The 19472-nt window shown below is 47.8% G+C and overlaps 1 protein-coding gene across 1 annotated transcript; it reads right to left on the reverse strand.

Moving 5' to 3' along the window:
* Positions 1-929: 929 nt before the first annotated feature.
* LOC136542349 (protein DETOXIFICATION 19-like) lies at positions 930-13478 on the reverse strand. The gene is made up of 5 exons (XM_066534740.1): positions 12887-13478; positions 2112-2656; positions 1905-1991; positions 1690-1746; positions 930-1550 (listed from the first exon to the last, which is right to left on the reverse strand). Exons 1-5 carry the CDS (start codon positions 13460-13462, stop codon positions 1064-1066), a joined length of 1752 nt encoding a protein of 583 aa, XP_066390837.1. The 5' UTR covers positions 13463-13478; the 3' UTR covers positions 930-1063.
* Positions 13479-19472: the final 5994 nt, after the last annotated feature.

Raw genomic sequence — 19472 nt, forward strand, 5'->3', positions numbered from 1 at the left:
TAACAGTACGATCGAAGAGGCATACCGACACTCATGCCTAAGGCTGGTTATACCATACCTATACCATTGATGAGATTTTATACCTATACTATTCCCACCTATACCCGTCTTTAACTTCGTGATGCCATTCCTCCCCCACCCCTGTCTCCTCCCTCGCCGCCCCGACCAGCGGTAGCCTCGCCACCGGCCGTGCCGCCCACCGCCCGTCCCGGCCCTGCTGCTCCGCCCTCCCCTCCCCTAGGTGGTGTGCTAGCGGCGACCTTGTCCTCACCTCCACACACCCCCACCCTCGCTCCTTGCCCCCACCACCAGCGACCGGCGGCTCCCGCCGCCCTACCGCGCCACCCACCTCCTGTCCCTGCTCCTCGACCCCGCCCACCCTAACCACAGCAGCTCACCGGCAAGCACCGCTGCGACGCCCCCGCCACCAACCCCGTCCAACCGCCATCTTCCGCCGCCCTAATGCCAGCGAGGTCCTCATCTCTGACACTAGCGATCTCCTTCTTCTTCCTCTCCGACGCGGGCGGACGCTGTTGGGCGTGCACACGTGGGCCGGCGCGACGGGTCGCTTAGTAGACTTTGCGGTAATATACGTGGACACCCACCCCGCTGACTGACAGGACTTCAGTCCCTATCTAGAGAATATTGCTATCGCGATAAAAAACCTCGTGCTTTTGATGCACACTTTCTTATTAGTCATTCGTTCATAATCGGTAGCAGAGGCGGAACCAGGGGGGCTAGCAGAGGTCGTGCCCCCCCCCCCACCCCCACCCCCACCAACACATCACAAAAAAAATATTAATACCCCTATAAATATTCATTTTACAGCATAGCAATGCATCAAATTAGCTATTTTTATGATAATCTTATGAATTTTCTTTATAAATACTAACTACATATGTAAAAATGTTAAAAAATTTGTTGAGAAATACGTTTAAGCATATATTTATCACATTTAGACATGTCATCATGTTTGTCCTAATCGAAATGGCTAGTTCCGTCTCTGACTGGTAGTACAGTGCTCTTTCAACAACAAAAAAAACTGGCAGTTACAGTGCGTTTGCTACGCGACGTAGTTGGCCTTCTTCTCCTGCATGGCCTCAGCGAGGTTGGACCACTTGGTGCGGACGGTGATGACCAGCAGCGTGCAGGCCTGGCACGTGAGCCCGCAGATGAGCCCCGCCCACAGGCCCCTGGTGCGCAGGTCGAGCTTGAAGGCGAACAGGATGGCGAGCGGCATGCCGACGAAGTAGAACGCCACCAGGTTGGTCACCGCCGCCAGGTGCTGCCACCCGCAGCCCCTCGCCACGCCCGACAGCACGCCCTGCGCGGAGTCCAGCACGATGGAGATCACCATGAGCGGCGTCATGGCCCCGAACGCCGACACGATCGTCGCGCTCCCGCTGAAGAGGCGCGCCCACAGGCCGTGGCCGAACGCCAGCAGCAGCACGAAGGTGACGGCCAGGAACACCGACAGCTTCATCGTCACCGACACCGCGTTCTTGGCCCTCTCCACGTTCCCCGCGCCGATCTCGTTCGACACCCGCGTGCTGATTGCGATGGTTCATCCAGGCATCAACCGTAAGACAGATTAATAAACTTAAAAGGAGAGATAGCAAGAACTGAAGCTGAAATCACTCGATCAGAAGAATGGCGCGCGAAGAAACATGGCAGAAGGAAGTAACGCACCTCACGGCGGCGCTGAACCCGAACGTGATCATGTACGCGATCGCCTCCGTGCTGGCGCTGCACAAATTAATTCCGCCGACCAAGAAGTCAGTTTGTTTGAAGATGAACCATTTTATTTTATTTGCGCATATCTGAACATCTAGTAGAACACTAATTAACACTGGTTGTAGTTGTAGCAATTGCTGAAGCTTCAGTATCGAAAGAGACAGACGTACCACATGGCGATCAGCGACGTGCTCACTGTGGAATTGGGGAGCAAGCCGGCGATCAGGACCAGGAGCTCGAATGCCCAGTACTCCAAGCTGCAGTCAGTCAAAATGAAGCGTGAGTTCTAGACACAGCCAGCCAAGCCACATCGGCCGAACTGAACAACGGAAGCGCGCGCGCCTGAGTGCTGAGTGCCTGAGTCTGCTGACACTCACCAGACCATGACGGCGGACGGCGTGGCGAGCTTCACGGTGGGCGGCACGTACTTGAAGGTTTCGGCAGAGAACCCCTTCCACGTCTCGCTGAAGGCCCCGGAGCGCAGCACGTAGGCGACCAGCATGAGGCAGGAGACCCAGAACGTGGCCGAGACGGCGGCGCCTGCCCCCGCGAGTCCCAGGCCGAGCACGTTCACCAGGAGGTGCGTCAGCGCGACGTGGAGCGCGAACGGGGCCACGGAGAAGACGACGAGCGGGAGCACGACGGACTGCGTCTGCAGGTACCGCAGCAGGCACTGCACGAAGGCGAAGGCGAAGAGGCCGGGAACCTGCGCCTGGACGAAGGCGGCCGCGGCTCGGGACACCTCGGGCTCCTGCCGCAGGAAAAGCAGCACCGGCTCCGTGAACCACCACAGCAAGGAGACGGCCGCGGACACGGCGGCCGACATGATAAGCGACGACTGCAGGTAGAGGCCCAGCATGCGGTACAGCCCCGCGCCGTACGCCTGACCGCACAGCGTCTCCAGGGCGCCGCTCAGGCCGGTCTGGAAACAAAGACATGCATGCATGATGAGAGACCATATTTTCCATGGAACACAACAACTGATGTGAGGATTCAGAAGAAACATCGAGCTGTTTGCAACTGCACTTATGCTAGATCAAACAGCTTAGCTCCCTAAATGGGTAGGCTTGAGTTCAGTCTTGTGCACGATCACAACTCCAAACACGAAATGGCACTTGTGAAAACATAGTTGGTTGGATTTACTGAAACTAATTTCATGTTGTAGATGTTGGTTTATACTAAGCTAGAGAAGTTTGACTTATAAACAACTAAAGTGGTCTATAATTTAAAACTGAGAGAGTATGTACTAAAGAGTGAGCCATTTGATTTATATAAGTGAGAAAACACCCAAGTGATTTGAGCCATTTGATCTTATAGTTGTAAGTGAATCGAACCATGTATGAGTTGTATGCGTGTGTGCCAGATCTCATGACACAGTATTTGTGCCATTTGATCTTATAGTTGCAAAGAGAATCTATTCGTTGCAACAACTACTTCTAGAATATACAATATGCAACTTAGAGATTTATGTAATAACCGAGTCAAACTGTACGTGAAAATCTAGGTACCAAGAATGCAGCCACCGCTCGTTTACCTACAAGCTATTAACATGATAATCCAATAAGTATGGTCGTTAGTCAACAATGATATTCTAATCCCACTTAGACTCAGGTCATTATTAGCGGGGGTTTCGTCATCTAGTTTCCAAGTCTCTTCTGAAAGGGGATTGCTAGCGCCCGGACGTCCGGACGCCGCTACCAGCACCCCATTTCTCGTGCCTGCACCGTGGTGCGCCCACGCGGGGTCTGCCCACGCGGACCGCACGCACCGTCCACCCGACCTACAACACGTGGAGACCGCTCGTGCCTCGTACGCTTTCCACGCGCATGCAGGCGGGGACATTCTGCGCCTGCTTAGCGGCGCCCCAGCAATGCAGCAGGCGGCTGCGGCTGCGGCAGGTGGTCCCATTGCAACATGTGCAACACCAGATCTACTTTTGCAATATCTACATGAAACACTTACAACATACGTCCGAAATAGTTGAAACACTTGCAACATACGTCTAAAACAGTTGCAAAAACACCCGAAAACACTTGAAAGCCATTGCAAACGCATGCAACATCCAGATTCACTTTTGCAACATACAGATAAACAATTGTAACATACGTTTGAAACACTTAAAACAAACGCTTGCAACATGCATGTTATACGACATCCAGATATACTTTTGCAACGTCTAGATAAAACACTCGAAACATACGTATGAAAACAACTAAAACACTTGAAACATATACTTGCAACATGCGTATATAGCCATTGCAACATAGGCAATATCCAAATGAAACACTTGAAAACATACTTCTGAAACACCTGAAAATACTTGAAACACAATGTCATTTGCGGCCATGGCCTACCTGGTGGGGAAATACGGTAGCCAGCAAGCGGTGCTCGGGTGCAGTGGAGAGGGAGGATGGCGGCAGTCAACCGATTGGGCGCGGTGAAGAACGCTGCGCCGGAGCAGTTGCCGTGGACCACGTTGCGTTGGCTCGAAGAACTCGGCAACAAGTGGTGAGTGGCGGTGGGGAGATAGGAAGGCAGGCGACGGCGCTCGAGTGCGATGCAGCACGCCGCCGCATTTCAGCCGTTGGCAGCGTGGTCTTCGTGGAGCGTGTAAGGAAAGGTCCATTTACTTTGGATTTTAGTGTTTGATGACCAACACAACCAAATTAGACTAATGGCAAGTGATTGTTTTGTAGTTCAATAGAGTACAAGACGTGACTTGGACGAAGGCGACGTGATGATCCGATGATCAACACCATAAGCAAGACCCTAGAAGCATAGGAGAAGACCCAAAATATCAAACAAAGTCCAAGCATGCAGATAGGAATCAAGCTGGACGTAAGATCACGAAGAAACATGCTTGGTAGAGTGAACGGACGCAGCGACCGGACGATGGAAGGTGATCGATCGGACGCGTCCGATCAGTTGCTCGGCAACAGCAGGCGTCAGCAGCAGCGACCGGACGCTGAACACTAAAAATGATCAGACACATCGATGGCACTGTTCATCATCCCGGCAACACATTCAGTACTGACCAGACGCTGGCAGCTAATCGACCGGACGTAGACTGTAGCGTTAGATCAAGTACGGAGAGGTTCCAGAGCGGTGAAATTACGAACAGACGCCATCAGCGTCCGATCAGTTGATCGCGTGCTCTAATAGTTGGGACGACCGGACGTGTCCGGTCAGAACGAAAGCAGTGTTCGGTCAGTAGCAGAAAAGTAGGATTTTGTCCCCAATGGCTACTTTCTTAGTGGGACATATAAATAGACCCCCCATCCGACCATTTGACAAGAGTGGAGCTGAGAAAACATATCTAGGGTGTTGATACACCATTTTAGTGATCTCCACTTGCATAGTGCTTAGTGTTTCATTAGGTGATTAGCGTAGGTGCTTTGCGAAGTACTTAGGTTGATTAGACCACTGCTTATACGCTTGCTCTAGGTTTAGGCCTAGTGTTTAATGAGGTTTGCATACCTCTAACCACTCGGTGCTTACGCGCACCATTGTTGTACATCGAAGGGCTTGTAGTCTTGCGAGATCACACCAACCGTGTTTGTGGTGTGGCCGCCACCGTGTACCGGAGGGAACAAGGCCCGTGGCGTTTCGGCCGAAAGCTTGATAGTGAAGACGGCGGAGAGCATTCGGGAGAGGCTTGCCGGAAGGCATGTCGGAGACCCACTTGCATGTGGAGAAGGCCCGAGGCTATCCACGGAGTTACCTGGCCAGGAGTTTGGCCCTTGCGAGGGGCTCCAACGAGGACTAGGGGGAAGCTTGCACGCTTCTCGATACCTCGATAAAAATGCCGGAGTCCTCGACGAGAGTTTGCATACCTTTATCTTGCTCTTTAGCTTCCGCATTTACATTGTTTGCATTACTTCTTTTGTGGTAGAGATAGCAACACACTAACAAAACCATAGTTGCACATTTAGATAGTTTATCTTTTGCATAGGTTTTGCTAAGGCTAGAAAAAGAGGCCATAGTTTAGAGTGAGAATTTTTAAGTTACCTAATTCACTCCCTCTTAGGCGTCACGGTCCCCTACAAGTGGTATCAGAGCCGATTGGCTCAATTTGAACCTTTGGCTTAACCGCCGTTGAGCCGATGCTATTTAGAGTGGTTAGGATGGATACCTCTAGCCCTCCGCACTTTGACGACACTAACTTCCCCTACTATAAAGCTAGAATGGCTTGTCTGCTTGAGGCCGTTGATTTGTGTGTTTAGAGAGCCACTCGTGATGGGATGAAACCCATTAAGAATCCCGATAAACCCATAAAGAGTGAAGAAAAAGAAATTCATTTCAACGCTAGAGCTAAAAATTGCTTGTTTGAATCTTTTGGTATGGATGTGTTTAACAAAGTGTTCACTTTAAATACGGCACATGAAATTTGGTTAAAACTCCAAGAGCTCCATGACGGCACATCTAGTGTCCGTGAGCAAAAACATTATCTAGCTAAATAAAATTATGATTTCTTTCAAATAAATGATGATGAGCTTGTTCATGATATGTACTCTCGTTTGAATCTAATTATCAATGAGTTCCATTCAATAGAATTAGCCAAGCTAGATGATGCAGACATCGTGAGGAAGATCATCTCAGTGCTACCACAAAAGAAATATACAAGCATCATCATCATCCTTCACAACATGGAGGACTTGAGCACTATGACCCTGGCCATAGTCATTGGCAAGATAGTGGCATTTGAAATATCACGCAAGATGGGTCAAGAAGAAGCCTCTTTATCAAGCAAAGGCAAAGCTCTCACATGTAGTAAGAAAAAGAAGATGAAGGGCAAGAAAGTTAAGATAAGCTCAAGCTCCTCAAGTGAAGATGAAGAAGAAGATGGGGATGATGATGATGATGATGATAAAGAATCAAGTGATGATGATCAATCTTACTCCTCCACCTCCGACCTTGATGAAGAATCAATCAAACTTATCAACAAGGTGGAAAAGATGATCTGAATACTCAATGTCAAGGGTGTGCCCATCTAAATTCAAGATTTTATCTTCACAAATCAAATAAATGAATAAAGAAAGAGAGGATGCTATAGATGCGACGAGTTGGGGCACTTTATGGAAGTTTGTCTAAACAAGCCCACACCCAAGACAAAGAAGATTGCATGCAAGGATAAAGCCCTCACATCAATAAGGTCATGGGATGATTCTTCAAGTGAAGAAGAATACCATCACAAGAGGCGAAGTCACAAGCACTCATCATCAAGCTCTTCACGTGTGTGCCTTATGGCACGAGGTAACAAAAAGTCTATCCCTAGTGATAGTGACAATAATAGTGATAGTGATGATGAGCTACCTTCTTATGATGGAATTATGCAACAAAATCTTAACTATGCTAAAGTTTACACTAGTCAACAAAAGAAGCTTGAAAAATTAAAAGAAAAGCTAGATAGTTCGCAAGAAGCATATAAAACCTTGCTTCAACGATATGAGACATTTGTTAATCTCAATATTGAACTATCTACTAAAATTGAGCAACTTAAGGCTAGTGCAACAACAAATGCATGCACAATCAATGATGAGTAACTTGTAAAGAAAAATGAAAAATTAAAAGAAAAGTTAGCTAGCTCACAAGATGCTTATAAAAGTTTGCTTACTAAAATGAAAACCATGTGTAAATATTGTGATGAGCTAACTAATAAAGTTGCTAATCTTGAAGCCATCGGTACAACCTCCACCAAGGCATCTAAAAAGAAAAGTTCTATTTTTGATATGCCTAAAAAGGATGCTTTACTTCTTGCAATGATTTATGTTTAGACTCACCCTTATGCAACCAAGTTTATGTTGAGAAAGTTGTTGTAGATACATGCACTCAAGAGGTTGCAATGAAGAATGAGCAACTCAAGCAAGAAGTGTCTCGCCTCACCAAGGACTTGACTCAAGTGAAAGACAAGACGAAGCAAGCCCAACTTCATCAAGATAACATCGTCAAGGGAGTGAAGAAGCTTGATGAAGGACAAACCGTGGTTTGCTACGTGTGCCACAAGGAAGGCCACAAGTCCTATAAGTGCAAGGTGAAGAATGGGGGAGGAGCAAAGAAGAAAAACAAAAAGCAAACAAGCAAGCTCTCCAACACCTACACTAACAAGGTGGACAAAAAGGCCTCCACACCTTATCTCTTAAAGAAGAAAAATGACAAGGTGGTGGCCATCAAGGTGAACAAGCAAGCCAACAATGGGGTCAAACGATTTGAGGTGCCAAAAGAGATCATTTCAAATATGAAGAGCACCAAGAAGGTTTGGATCCCAAAAGGGAAGTGAGAAGTCCGATGGACTTTGGAAAATTTGGAGACTTGGCTAAGTATGGGTGCATGTCATGGGGTGCATCATTATGGACAAGAAAATTGCCTAGTGGGTTAGTATATACTATGGACCCAAATTCTCCTTCCCATATTAGGTAACTAGATTTAATTCCTTTCAATTGGTATTAAGATTTAATTTCTTACAATTTCAATTAGCATCTAGTTCCCTTTCATGCCTAGGTTTGTATTTGCATACTTAAATCCTTTGTCATGCATACACTAGGTATATCTTATGGTAGGATTACTCGGTCTCACTCTTAACCCTTGGAGCAAACCTACATGGTTTAAATTGTTTAGGAGCACGACACATGGCTTGTCTTTCAATTGTTTATCTAATATGTGCCAAAGTTCAAATTGTAGATAATTTCTCCCAAATATCATTTTTGAAAATAATTCTCACATTCATGTGATGTCATCTTTCAAGTGGTATTTTTTATTCTAAAATCAATGTGCATATCTTCTACAAGTATTCCATACTTGTGTGCACAAATTTAGAGGGAGGTTACTCTATAAGTTGGATGCTTTGAGACTAATACTTTTTCAAGCTTATCATGTGTGTAGTAGTCTCATTGTAAGGAAAATGGAGTCCCCGGAGTTAAGCATCATACTTCAAATATCCACCACCTATTGCAAGTGGGATAAACCAAATTGGTTTTCATATGTGGTATTTCTAAACCGATATCATCATGTTGATTTTATTTTGGTATCTATATGCTTTCTCCATGCATTATATAGATTAAACTCCCTTGAGCATTAATTTGCCAATTATGCATTAACAACATTCTCCATCATATGTATGCATATATTTAGGGAGAGCTTAATTCATGTAATGTGAGAGTCAAAATTGGTGACCTATTCCACTCCACATACAAAGGATCACAAGTTTGACCCTCCCTTGTGCTACTAATGTCTTCCTTTTCGGTGCCTGATTCGAAAGGGGAAGAATTTGTAGGACCAAAAGCAAGCTCGATCATAATAATTTACAAGTGGTAATGGTCCGAGAAAGGGAGGATAATGGATTATGAATTAGTCTATGTAATGGGGAGAATTTGTAGGATCAAAAGCGAGGCTTAAATCCATAATGCCACATGGGGACATTTGCAAGGGCAAGATAAGTTTAGCTTTACAAGAGGTATCTTCAATTAGTATCTTTTAACATCATATAACCTTGCCCTTTGCATTGCATCCTAGTAAGTAAATAGTTTTTTTTAATTCTAACATTTTTATTATTTGCTTGTTTTGGTCGTATTGTCATCAATCACCAAAAATGGAGAGATTGTAAGGAAAATGAACCCGAGGCTCATTTACTTTAGATTTTGATGTTTGTTGACCAACACAACCAAATTGGACTATTGAATTTGCAAGTGATTGGTTTGTAGTTTAATAGGGTGCAAGACGTGACTTGGATGAAAGCGACGTGATGATCTGATGATCAACACCATAAGCAAGACCATAGAAGCACAAGAGAAGACCCAAGATATCAAGCAAAGTCTAAGCACAAATATAGGAACCAAGCCAGACGCAAGATCACGAAGAAACATGCTCGGTAGAGTGACCAGACGTAGCGACCGAACGCTGGAAGGTGATCGTCCAGACGCGTCCGATCAGTTGCACGGCAATAGCAGGCGTCAGCAGCAGTGACCAGACACTGAAGACTGAAAGTGACCGGACGCACCGATAGCACTGTTCATCATCCCGACAACACATTCAGTACTGACCGGACGCTGGCGACTAATCTGCCAGACGCAGGAACTGCATCATTCGATCGAGTACAGAGAGTTTCCAGAGCGGTGAAATTGTGACCGGACGCGTCCGATGGCATGTGACCAGACGCCATCAGCGTTTGATCAGTTGATCGCGCGCTCTAACAATCGGGACGACTAGACGCATCCGGTCAGGATGAAAGCAGCGTCCGATTAGTAGCAGAAAAGCAAGATTTAGTCTCCAATGGCTACTTTCTCAGTGGGGCTTATAAATAGGCCCCCAACCGGCCATTTGACAAGAGTGGAGCGGAGGAAACATATCTAGGGTGTTGATACACCATTTTAGTGATCTTCATTTGTATAGTGCTTAGTGTTTAATTAGGTGATTAGCGTAGGTGCTTTACGAAGTGCTTAGGTTGATTAGACCACCGCTTATGCGCTTGCTCTAGGTTTAGGCCTAGTGTTTAGTGAGGTTTGCATACCTCTTACCCCTCGGTGCTTGCGCGCGCCATTGTTGTACATCGGAGGGGCTTGTAGTCTTACGAGATCACACCAATCGCGTTTGTGGTGTGGCCGCCACCGTGTACCGGAGGGAACAAGGCCCGCGGCGTTTCGGCCGGAAGCTTGATAGTGAAGACGGCGGGGAGCATCTGGGAGAGACTTATTGGAAGGCACGTCGGAGACCCACTTACGCGTGGGGAAGGCCCGAGGTTATTCACAGAGTTACCCGACCGGGAGCTTGGCCCTTGCGAGGGGCTCCAACTAGGACTAGGGGAAGCTTGCGCGCTTCTCGATACCTCGATAAAAATACCGGGGTCGTCGATGGAAGTTTGCATATCTCTACCTTTCTCTTTAGCTTCCGCATTTACATTGTTTTCATTACCTCTTTTGCGGTAGAGATAGCAACACACTAGCAAAACCGTAGTTGCACATTTAAATAGTTATCGTTTGCATATGTTTTGCTAAGGGTAGAAAAAGAAGCCATAGTTTAGAGTGAGAATTTTTAAGTTGTCTAATTCACCCCCACTCTTAGACATTACGGTTCCCTACAAGAGCGCACCACGGCGGTGTGGGCAGGACATCCATTCGTGACTGGGTTCAAGAATGGATGTGGGCGCAGCGGTGATTCGAGCGGAAAGTGACGAAGATTTTTTATTTTATTTTGAGCAACATGAGATGCGTGCGTCCGCGCGGATGGCAGCGTTGGGCCGATCAGGCGGGTGTCGAGGCCCACCAACATGCGTCCGAACGAATGCCCTACCCACAGTATTTCCGGTTTTGAAACGTTGACTAATTTCGTCTCCACGGAACTTGTTTTACTCCCGTAAAACTTTGATCCTCGCTCTTCATCATTTATTATGCAATGTCGACATATCTGATAAGTTGATAAGTTATTTAATGCTCTAAGAAACTCTTATGACACCCTCGCCAAGACTAACCTTAGAGTATGAATAATTAAAATATTTATGCAACTGGTGTGCTACCATGTTGGATTGATTGCCATTATTATTATTTGAGCCAAAAGCGTACCGAACAGCATAGAACAGTTCAACCCTCACTCCATTTATTTATTTTTCTTTGGAAACATCACATTCCTTTGCATATTATAATAGTATAATAACAGTGTATGGTTTCCCAAGGAGATATATATATATAGCATATAAAAAGCCGCATTGACTCCTGAGCGTTCACATAACCACACAAACCGAATTCCGTGCGAAGCCATCACCAAAAAGGCTGACCACGACCAAGCTACCAGTCTTAAAATCGTGCGTACAGAGCATGCGCATCTGACTGCGTTTGGTTTCAGGATTCGTGCACGTACACTGTAAAGGGGCAGCTCTTTTTGTTTGTTTGTTTATGCCCAAAGTCCCGAAACGCAGCTCGATCCGACGTGCGTGACGACCTGACTACTGGACTCCGTTGTTTTCCACACTCCACACAGAACAAGTCTCAGTTTCTGGGCTCTCTGACTCTCTGACCTGACTGGTGCTCGACCGATTGCTGGCTTGTTCTTCCTATCCTATCTGATCCGGTCCGAGTCCAACGGGGCTGCCCGGTGCCCGCGCACGCTAGCCAGCACTTCGCAGCCAACCCCGCCAACGGTCTCTGCGCCGCCGTATACACGTATCATGTACTGGCCCGTGCGGTGGCCGGTGGGGACACGTAAGCGGCGCCGCTCTCCAACCGTCAACATACGATGTGCCCGGCCGGCCGGGCGATCGACACACAATCCTTGGGTCCGGCCGCATACACAAGCGCATAGAACACCAGGAAAACGGACACATGCAAGGAGAGGAGGAAGTAAAGGAGTGAAGCGGAATATTGGGATTAAACGGACCGCGACCGAAGCGGCGGCTTACGTACGTGCCGGTGCCGTGCCGCGGTACGCGCGCCACGCAAACCTCGAGTTGCCTATCGTTTCGTGGCTGATGACACTTGACAGCGAGCGAGCTGAGATGAAAGGCAGGCAGGCAGGCAGGCAGCGGAGGACAAGCTTGCTTGGCCAGGCATGCACGGCCTGTATTCGTGGATGGGATGATATGCATGGGATATTGGGATAGCACTAGCAGATCAATCAATGGTGCACGCTCCGCCTGCCTTGAATTTCTTAGCCGCGCATAAATAAATGGCCAGATGTCAACAGGCCGTGGAGCACGGGCGTTGAAGATTGAGCGAGTACGTAGGTACGGTGTAGCCCCTTCGTTATTTTACCAAGGCCTTTGGCCCCTCCAGACTCTAGTTCCTAGTAGTAAAAAAAAAATGCTCGCAAGACCCAGCCCGCAGGTCGTGTGCAGCTGCTCATCCTGCCGCTACCGTCACCGTGTCCGAATGGCAATCCCAGAAGCTACCATCACCGAACAAAAACAACATTCATGATTAAAGGAACTCGGAACGTACGGCTGATGCTATGATTCGACGTGATAGGTCGTTACGTTGTCAACTCATTATGAACCGCGTGTGCTAGGGCATGCAAGAGGCGAAGAACTAGTCGGCATGTGGCGGGCGGCGGCGGCGGCGGGTCCGGGTGAGAATATGGATCGGGGATTCGGAGAGTAACATGGTGCATGGCATGAGAGCGAGTGAGATAAGAATAAGATGGGCCGCGCGCGCGCGTATGCAGTACGTACCACGAAGGCGTAGCCGGTGACGGTGGCCCAGGAGTTGCCGAGCGTGGCGCCGGCGAGGTGGACATCGCCGAGGTGGCCCGAGAACATCACCGACACCAGCGGGATGCCGTAGTACGCCATGCTCGTCAGCACCATCGGCACCGCGAACCCCAGCTGCGCGCGCGCCTCCGCCGTGTCCACCACGCGCTCCACCCACGAGGACGACGACGACGACGACGGCCGCGGCGGCGCGGCGGGCTCGCCACCGGACTCGGCGCCGAGCAGCGGGGCCGAAGACATGCCGCTGCCGCCGTCCGATGACGGACCAGAGGCGCCGCCGGTCGGCTGCGGGGTGCCGCCGGAGCTCGCGGCGAACTGCCGGTGACCAGTTAGTAGCCGCCTCCTACCCGCTGCTGCTGCTGCTCCTGCTGACAGGCGGCGACCTACCAAGAAGCGTGGAGCGGTGGTGGTGCTTATATCGTGCGCGCGGCCTCGGTCTCTTTGCCTGAGGCGCCCGCGGGGGATAATGGCGTGGAAGTGCGACTCAGCTGTGAGCATAGCGTGGAGGCGTGGAAAAAAAATGGGGCACTGTCGCATGTGCGACGCTGCTGCCGTGCTGCGCGCAACGACGAAAGGAGAAAGGTTTATTCGAGTGGGCCCAGCTATTATCATCCGGGTGTACGACTTTCTCAGGGCTGAGTGCATGCGTGGAATCGAGACACTGTCGCATTCGTGCGGCACTGTCGCATATATTGGTTCCATGAAATAAATTATATACGTGGCACTATCGCATGTTAGTGTGTGTGTTTTTTCACAACAACACATATAATATATTATCACAGCAGCCAGTTTACATAGAGATCCTCCGTAGAAGACCAAATTACAAGAAAGCCCTGGATCTGAAAAGGAAGGCAGCGATGACGAGGGCGATGGAGAAGACGAATCTGCCGGCGGTGGGTCGTAGGGGAGTCGTGGACGTGTGCACCCGGATGGACTAACCGTGCAAAGCATCGGTTAAAGGCGAACCGATCGAGCCATCGAAGAGGTAGCACACCGGCGACCGAAGGATGCAGTTGAAGCCATCGCCAGAGGTTGAAGAAGAGGCTCGAACCTGCATCCCAGGTGTAGGCGGAGCTGTCGGACCAACACCAGCAGGGGAGCCGCCTAGCTGTAGAAGGGAGCACCAGGACCGAAGGTTGCTGTGTAGAGAAGAAAGCGGGCGGCGAAGATTGTGAATCGGAGGGAAGCAGATCTGGCTGATGGCAATTGGAGGTGGAGTCGGAGATGGGGAAGAAGAGATCTGCATAGGAGGAGATCGGCTTTATTTTATTTCCACTGACCTCGGAGGTGGCGGTGTTGGAGCCGAGGAAGGCCATGGCAACCACGACGGCAGCTACCACTCTAAGACAGGACTTTCCACCGAGGGAGACTCTCTTCTAGGCAACTACTAGGTACTACGTACTAGATGCTATCTACTAGAGAGGAGGGTTGTGCAGAACCGCCCAAAGTAACACACTTACATACTAGATGCTATCTACTAGAGAGGAGGGCTGTGGCAGAACCGTCCGAAATAACGCACTTACGGAGGCGCTTGTCTACTAGAGAGGAGGGCACACCCCAAGGGAGAACCCGAAAGATCCACATTTTTTCCCACGAATTCAATAATGAGAACGAATTACAATACTTAATACATTTCATACATCCAGAGTTCTTAAAAATTCATTATTATGTTGCCAAATGTCAGAGTGCGGTATATTAAACAGCGAAATTAAAAATAAACATCTAGCGATAAAGAACAAGGATCCATCTGTGCCCACCAGAAGAATCCTCCACACAACAGTACTCTTCAAGCATTACCTACAACAGGGGGTAAATAAACCATGAGTACACAATATACTCGCAAGACTTATCCGACTAGTGGGAATATATTTCCTGACTCCAAGGAATATGATAAGCTTTATGATTTGCTGGTTTCCTTTTTTGTAGAAAACCATACTAATAGTGAGTCCTTATTGGTGGTATTATTAATAGCCGTATTGATTTATTATCTATCCATTTTATGTAAGCACCTGTTCTACTTTCAAGCAAGAGTTGAGCAATTAGTTACATTTCATCATCTTCCATCTTTCAGTTCTTACTACGATATTAAACCGTAGACAAGCCGTATTGGATCGCTCGGCAATTCGTGAATCAATACCCCCAGCTTGGTACCCCACAAATACATGACCCGCTTGTACCCTAGGCACGAGACAGTCCCATCACCCTCCTGTCCTAGGATCTAGGTCCCCGTCCAAACTTGGACTCTAAGCCCCCGCTTCTAAATCCCGAACTTAGTGCGGTGCAAGGACCTCCACCATCCCTGTCTCCAATCAGTCGGTCTAGAAAGAGCCAAAACCCACGAGAAGAGAGCAACAAGTCTTTTCTCTGCCCATACCCAAGTATGTGCTCGGGATAATAAGTCTATGACTTGCCTAAAGCCTTATGCAACGGCTGGTCCTTAACCGACATAGGCAGGGAAAAAATGTAACCAAGCTATGCCCTGTTGGCCGCAGGACACAACCTCTTACACCCACTAGTACCCAAACCACATCCCTGCCCGGTCACTATTTTTCCTTTCCACCATTTTATTATGAGTGATCATAATTATCACCTATTGTGAGTAACGACAGGTTACTCACGCTACTGAAATCCTAAGCATAGCAGCTACTTGACCTGTACTAGTAGGACTCATAGGTAGATATATTTATGCATGTAGTTTCCATAAAATACCTAAAACGTAAATGCACAACATATATATTCAGTGATCAGTAAAAATATGGGTTATGCACCGGGGCTTGCCTTGGGCAGGCGGTGGGTCAGCAAAGTCAGTACCAAAAGTCTCTGGGGCTCCCTTCTGTATGAGGATCTCCTCCTCATACTCTTCAATGACCTCTTCATAATCCTGTTCATCCATGGGCACGAACTCTACCAACTCATGATCTACATGCATGAAATGATGATGTAACACTTAGTAATATGTCAACAACAGCTCTTAAAATGAAAATACATGTATCAAGTTACTAAGCTAGTCCTACCGGCTAAGGTGCTAAGTTACCTACTGTTACCACTAACAAGTATGAAGCATGACATGTTATCATAACAACTAAGGGTATTCTTACTCTTAATACCGATTTACTCTATATATAATAAAACAAGTAGTACTAGCTATTCTATTTATCAACCTACTCTAGGCTGACAAAAATTACAGTAAGCACATAATAATCTCATGAATCTACTATAAAAATTTCATGGCTAAAGCTATCATCGGTTTGCCACAAAAATTCCTACAAATATTAAGCTAACTAATAATAAGCTTTCCAATTTGAATTTATAAACCTATCATTGTAACATCTAACTATGAACCAACTATACCAACAGATAGATAACATTTTTTTGAACCTAACAATTTTTGTTTCACCATTTTTGGATGCCCACAACATTTACTATTATTTTTCAAAGTTCAGTTCGAAACTATATTGACTGACTCTTTAATAATTTGCTAAAAAATGAAAACCGAATTCCTCCTCACGTGGCCCGCTTCTGAACAGCGCGGCCCACACCCGGGCACGCTCATCACTCCGGCATGGCCCACACGCGTGGCCCACCGGCGCGACCGAGGCCCAACGCTGGGAGACCCACGCGCGCGCTGGCTCTTTTGCAAAAGAGCCCCCGTTCTCTATCCTATTCGTGATGCTCACTCAAACTCTATTTCGCTGAGTCACGGCGTTTGCATCTAGCACCCTTCCCTTAATCTAATTTCTCTTTCTCAAGGTCCCTGGCTAGAGCTAACAGAGGCTGCGGCCTATCCGGTCAAACGCCGGTGAGCACGGACCTCCTCGGCACCAACCAGCACCACCATGACACTCTATGTGCAACGCACAACTGATCGAGGTAACAAACGCCACAAATGGTGCAGCACAAAGGTGTGACCATGCGCCGTGGTGGGATCTAGCTACGGCAACACCGACACTAGCGAATTTACCTAACTCAATGCCTCTACCGCTACCCGGTATCCATCTACCGACTACAAGCAACAAGGTAGAAGCCCTATTTGAACTGCTACTACAACCAACCAAGCTGGCCATAGTAACAACATCTAATCCAGTTCGTCGGTGGCAGCGAACACGTCCTGGGCGACCTAGACCCTAATCGATTCAACCACCTACCCTCGGAGCAAGAGGGCCTCACCAAAGACATGATGGACAGGCTGGACAAAGTTGCGAGGCTCAGCAATAGGGTTGGCCACGTGCGCGGGGTTGTTCCGATTCACGCCGACTATGGTAAAGGCATTCCCGGTGACCTGCTGCTCCGTTGGTGAAACCGCTGCACGGGCAAGGCAAACAAGTCAAGGAGACATAAAAGCCCTGCTCAATTGAGACAAAGGAGCAAGGAGCATCGCCCTAGCCGAGCACCCGCCTCGCCGGCCATGGCGGACCGCCGTGGGGAAAACGTCCTGCATTACCTCACTAGAGCACGAGAGCTCATCGGGTCGACTCCACTTGTAAGCTAACTAACAGGTCTAGTTGGGTGCATGGTGAATTGGAAAGAGGTGGACTACACACGACCAATTTGATGGACGACGACGTTCGGCTTAATGGGGTCGACGGTGGGGGAAAATCCAATTGAGGCCCCAACACCGTACGGCTGCAACAGCAGCAAGCTTGGCATGAAGTTGGGCTTCAATGCGACCTCCAAACATGTGCACTTATGAAGATGGGCCAGGCTCTGAGGTTCTGCCTTAGCGTGGCTCGGCCAGTGCAGCGCCATTGCAGGTGATGTGACGGTGGCTTGGCGCGACGCAAATTTCTAATTAGGGAAAGGACGACAACGCGACGGGAAAGACTCCATGGCGCACGTACGGTCCGGCACGGTGACATGCGACCACAGCACTATGACCCGCAAGGCGACAGCGGCATGGCACAGCATGCCATAGAGGCAGACGCCGGTTCGGGGGCAGTAGCATGGCGACACAGCACGCGCGGACTAGATGGCGAGGGCTCCATCGAACCAATTTCTGACGGACTAGATGACGTAGCTCCGTCGAACCAATTTCTGACTTAAGAAACGACTAAGTTATTTGTTCGGATTCGCGTCACTTTTTTTAAGCTACCAACTATGCTATCTAGCGAACCCCATTCCCGACCGCCAGTATTTCACCGACACCTACGAAGTTTGTACTACCAACTTTATCAAAGTTTCGTCTATGCATTCTATAGTATTCTCGTTCAATAAAAATTCGTTTAGAACACTAAGTGATACAACACGACATGAAATGTAACATTCGTTTCGTGTTTCTAGTGAACGTTTCAAGTTCTATGTATTGCTTTGCACCCTATATTACACACATTTACACATAAGTATGAGGTTTATGCAGTGTTTTAGCAAAAAGTTGTACAGTGTAACACCAAGGATGTTACAAATCTATCCCGCTAAAATAAAATCTCGACCCGAGATTTCATGTGCCTAGTGTGGGAAAGGAGATAGGAAGTACATTTCAACATAACAACTACTCATTAGAACCAGAGAGAAGGTGGGGGTAATGCTTCAATATATAGCTCTCTTGTTCCCATGTGGCCTCATCCTCAGAGTAGTTTTGCCACTGCACCTTGTAGAACTTCACCACATTGTTTCTGGTCCCTCTTTCCTTTTCGTCTAGGATTTTTACCGGGTGCTCAACATAAGTCAAATCGGGCTGAAGGGGAAGCCCTTCAATTTCCATAGCTTTATCAGGAACCCGCAAACATTTATTCAATTGTGATACATGAAACACATTGTGTACCACAGATAAACTATTAGGAAGCTGGAGATGATAACCAACTGGGCCACACTGCTCCAACACCTTGTAAGGACCCACATATCCGGGGGTTAGCTTACCATGGATACCAAACTGATGCACCCCTCTTATAGGAGACACCTTGAGATACACAACATCCATAGCTGCAAACTGCAAGGGCCTTCTTCGCTTGTTCGTATAGGCTTTCTGTCGGCTCTAAGCTGCCTTTAAGTGACTCTGAATAATGATGACTTGTTCTCGAGCCTCTTTGATGAAATCAGACCCAAAATATCTATGGTCTCCCACTTCAACCCAGTTAAGTGGCGTCCTATATTTCTTTCCATATAGAGCTTCAAATGGTGCCATGTGAATGCTCTCTTGGTAGCTATTATTGTAAGAAAATTCAGCTAACTTTAGGCATTCATTCCACTTCTCAGGAAAAGAAATGGCACAAGCTCTCAACATATCCTTGAGCACTTGGTTTACCCTTTTAGTTTGGCCATCAGTTTGTGTATGATACGCTAGCTTCTGAGAAGACGAGTACCAAGACATTCCTAGAGTTGCTCCCACAAACGAGAGACAAAAACTGACCCTCTGTCAGAGATGATAGTAGGGAGAACTCCGTGTAGAGTTACAGTCCGATCAAAATATATCTCAGCATACTTCCTGGCTATATATCTAGTGTCCACTGGGATAAAATGAGCAGACTTAGTAAGACGATCTACAATGACCCAAATAGAATCATAGCCCTTGGATGTGCGGGGCAAACCCACCACAAAGTCCATGGAGATATAT

This window comes from Miscanthus floridulus, chromosome 3 (genome assembly GCF_019320115.1).
Source record: "Miscanthus floridulus cultivar M001 chromosome 3, ASM1932011v1, whole genome shotgun sequence".
In the NCBI taxonomy this organism is placed as follows: domain Eukaryota; kingdom Viridiplantae; phylum Streptophyta; class Magnoliopsida; order Poales; family Poaceae; genus Miscanthus; species Miscanthus floridulus.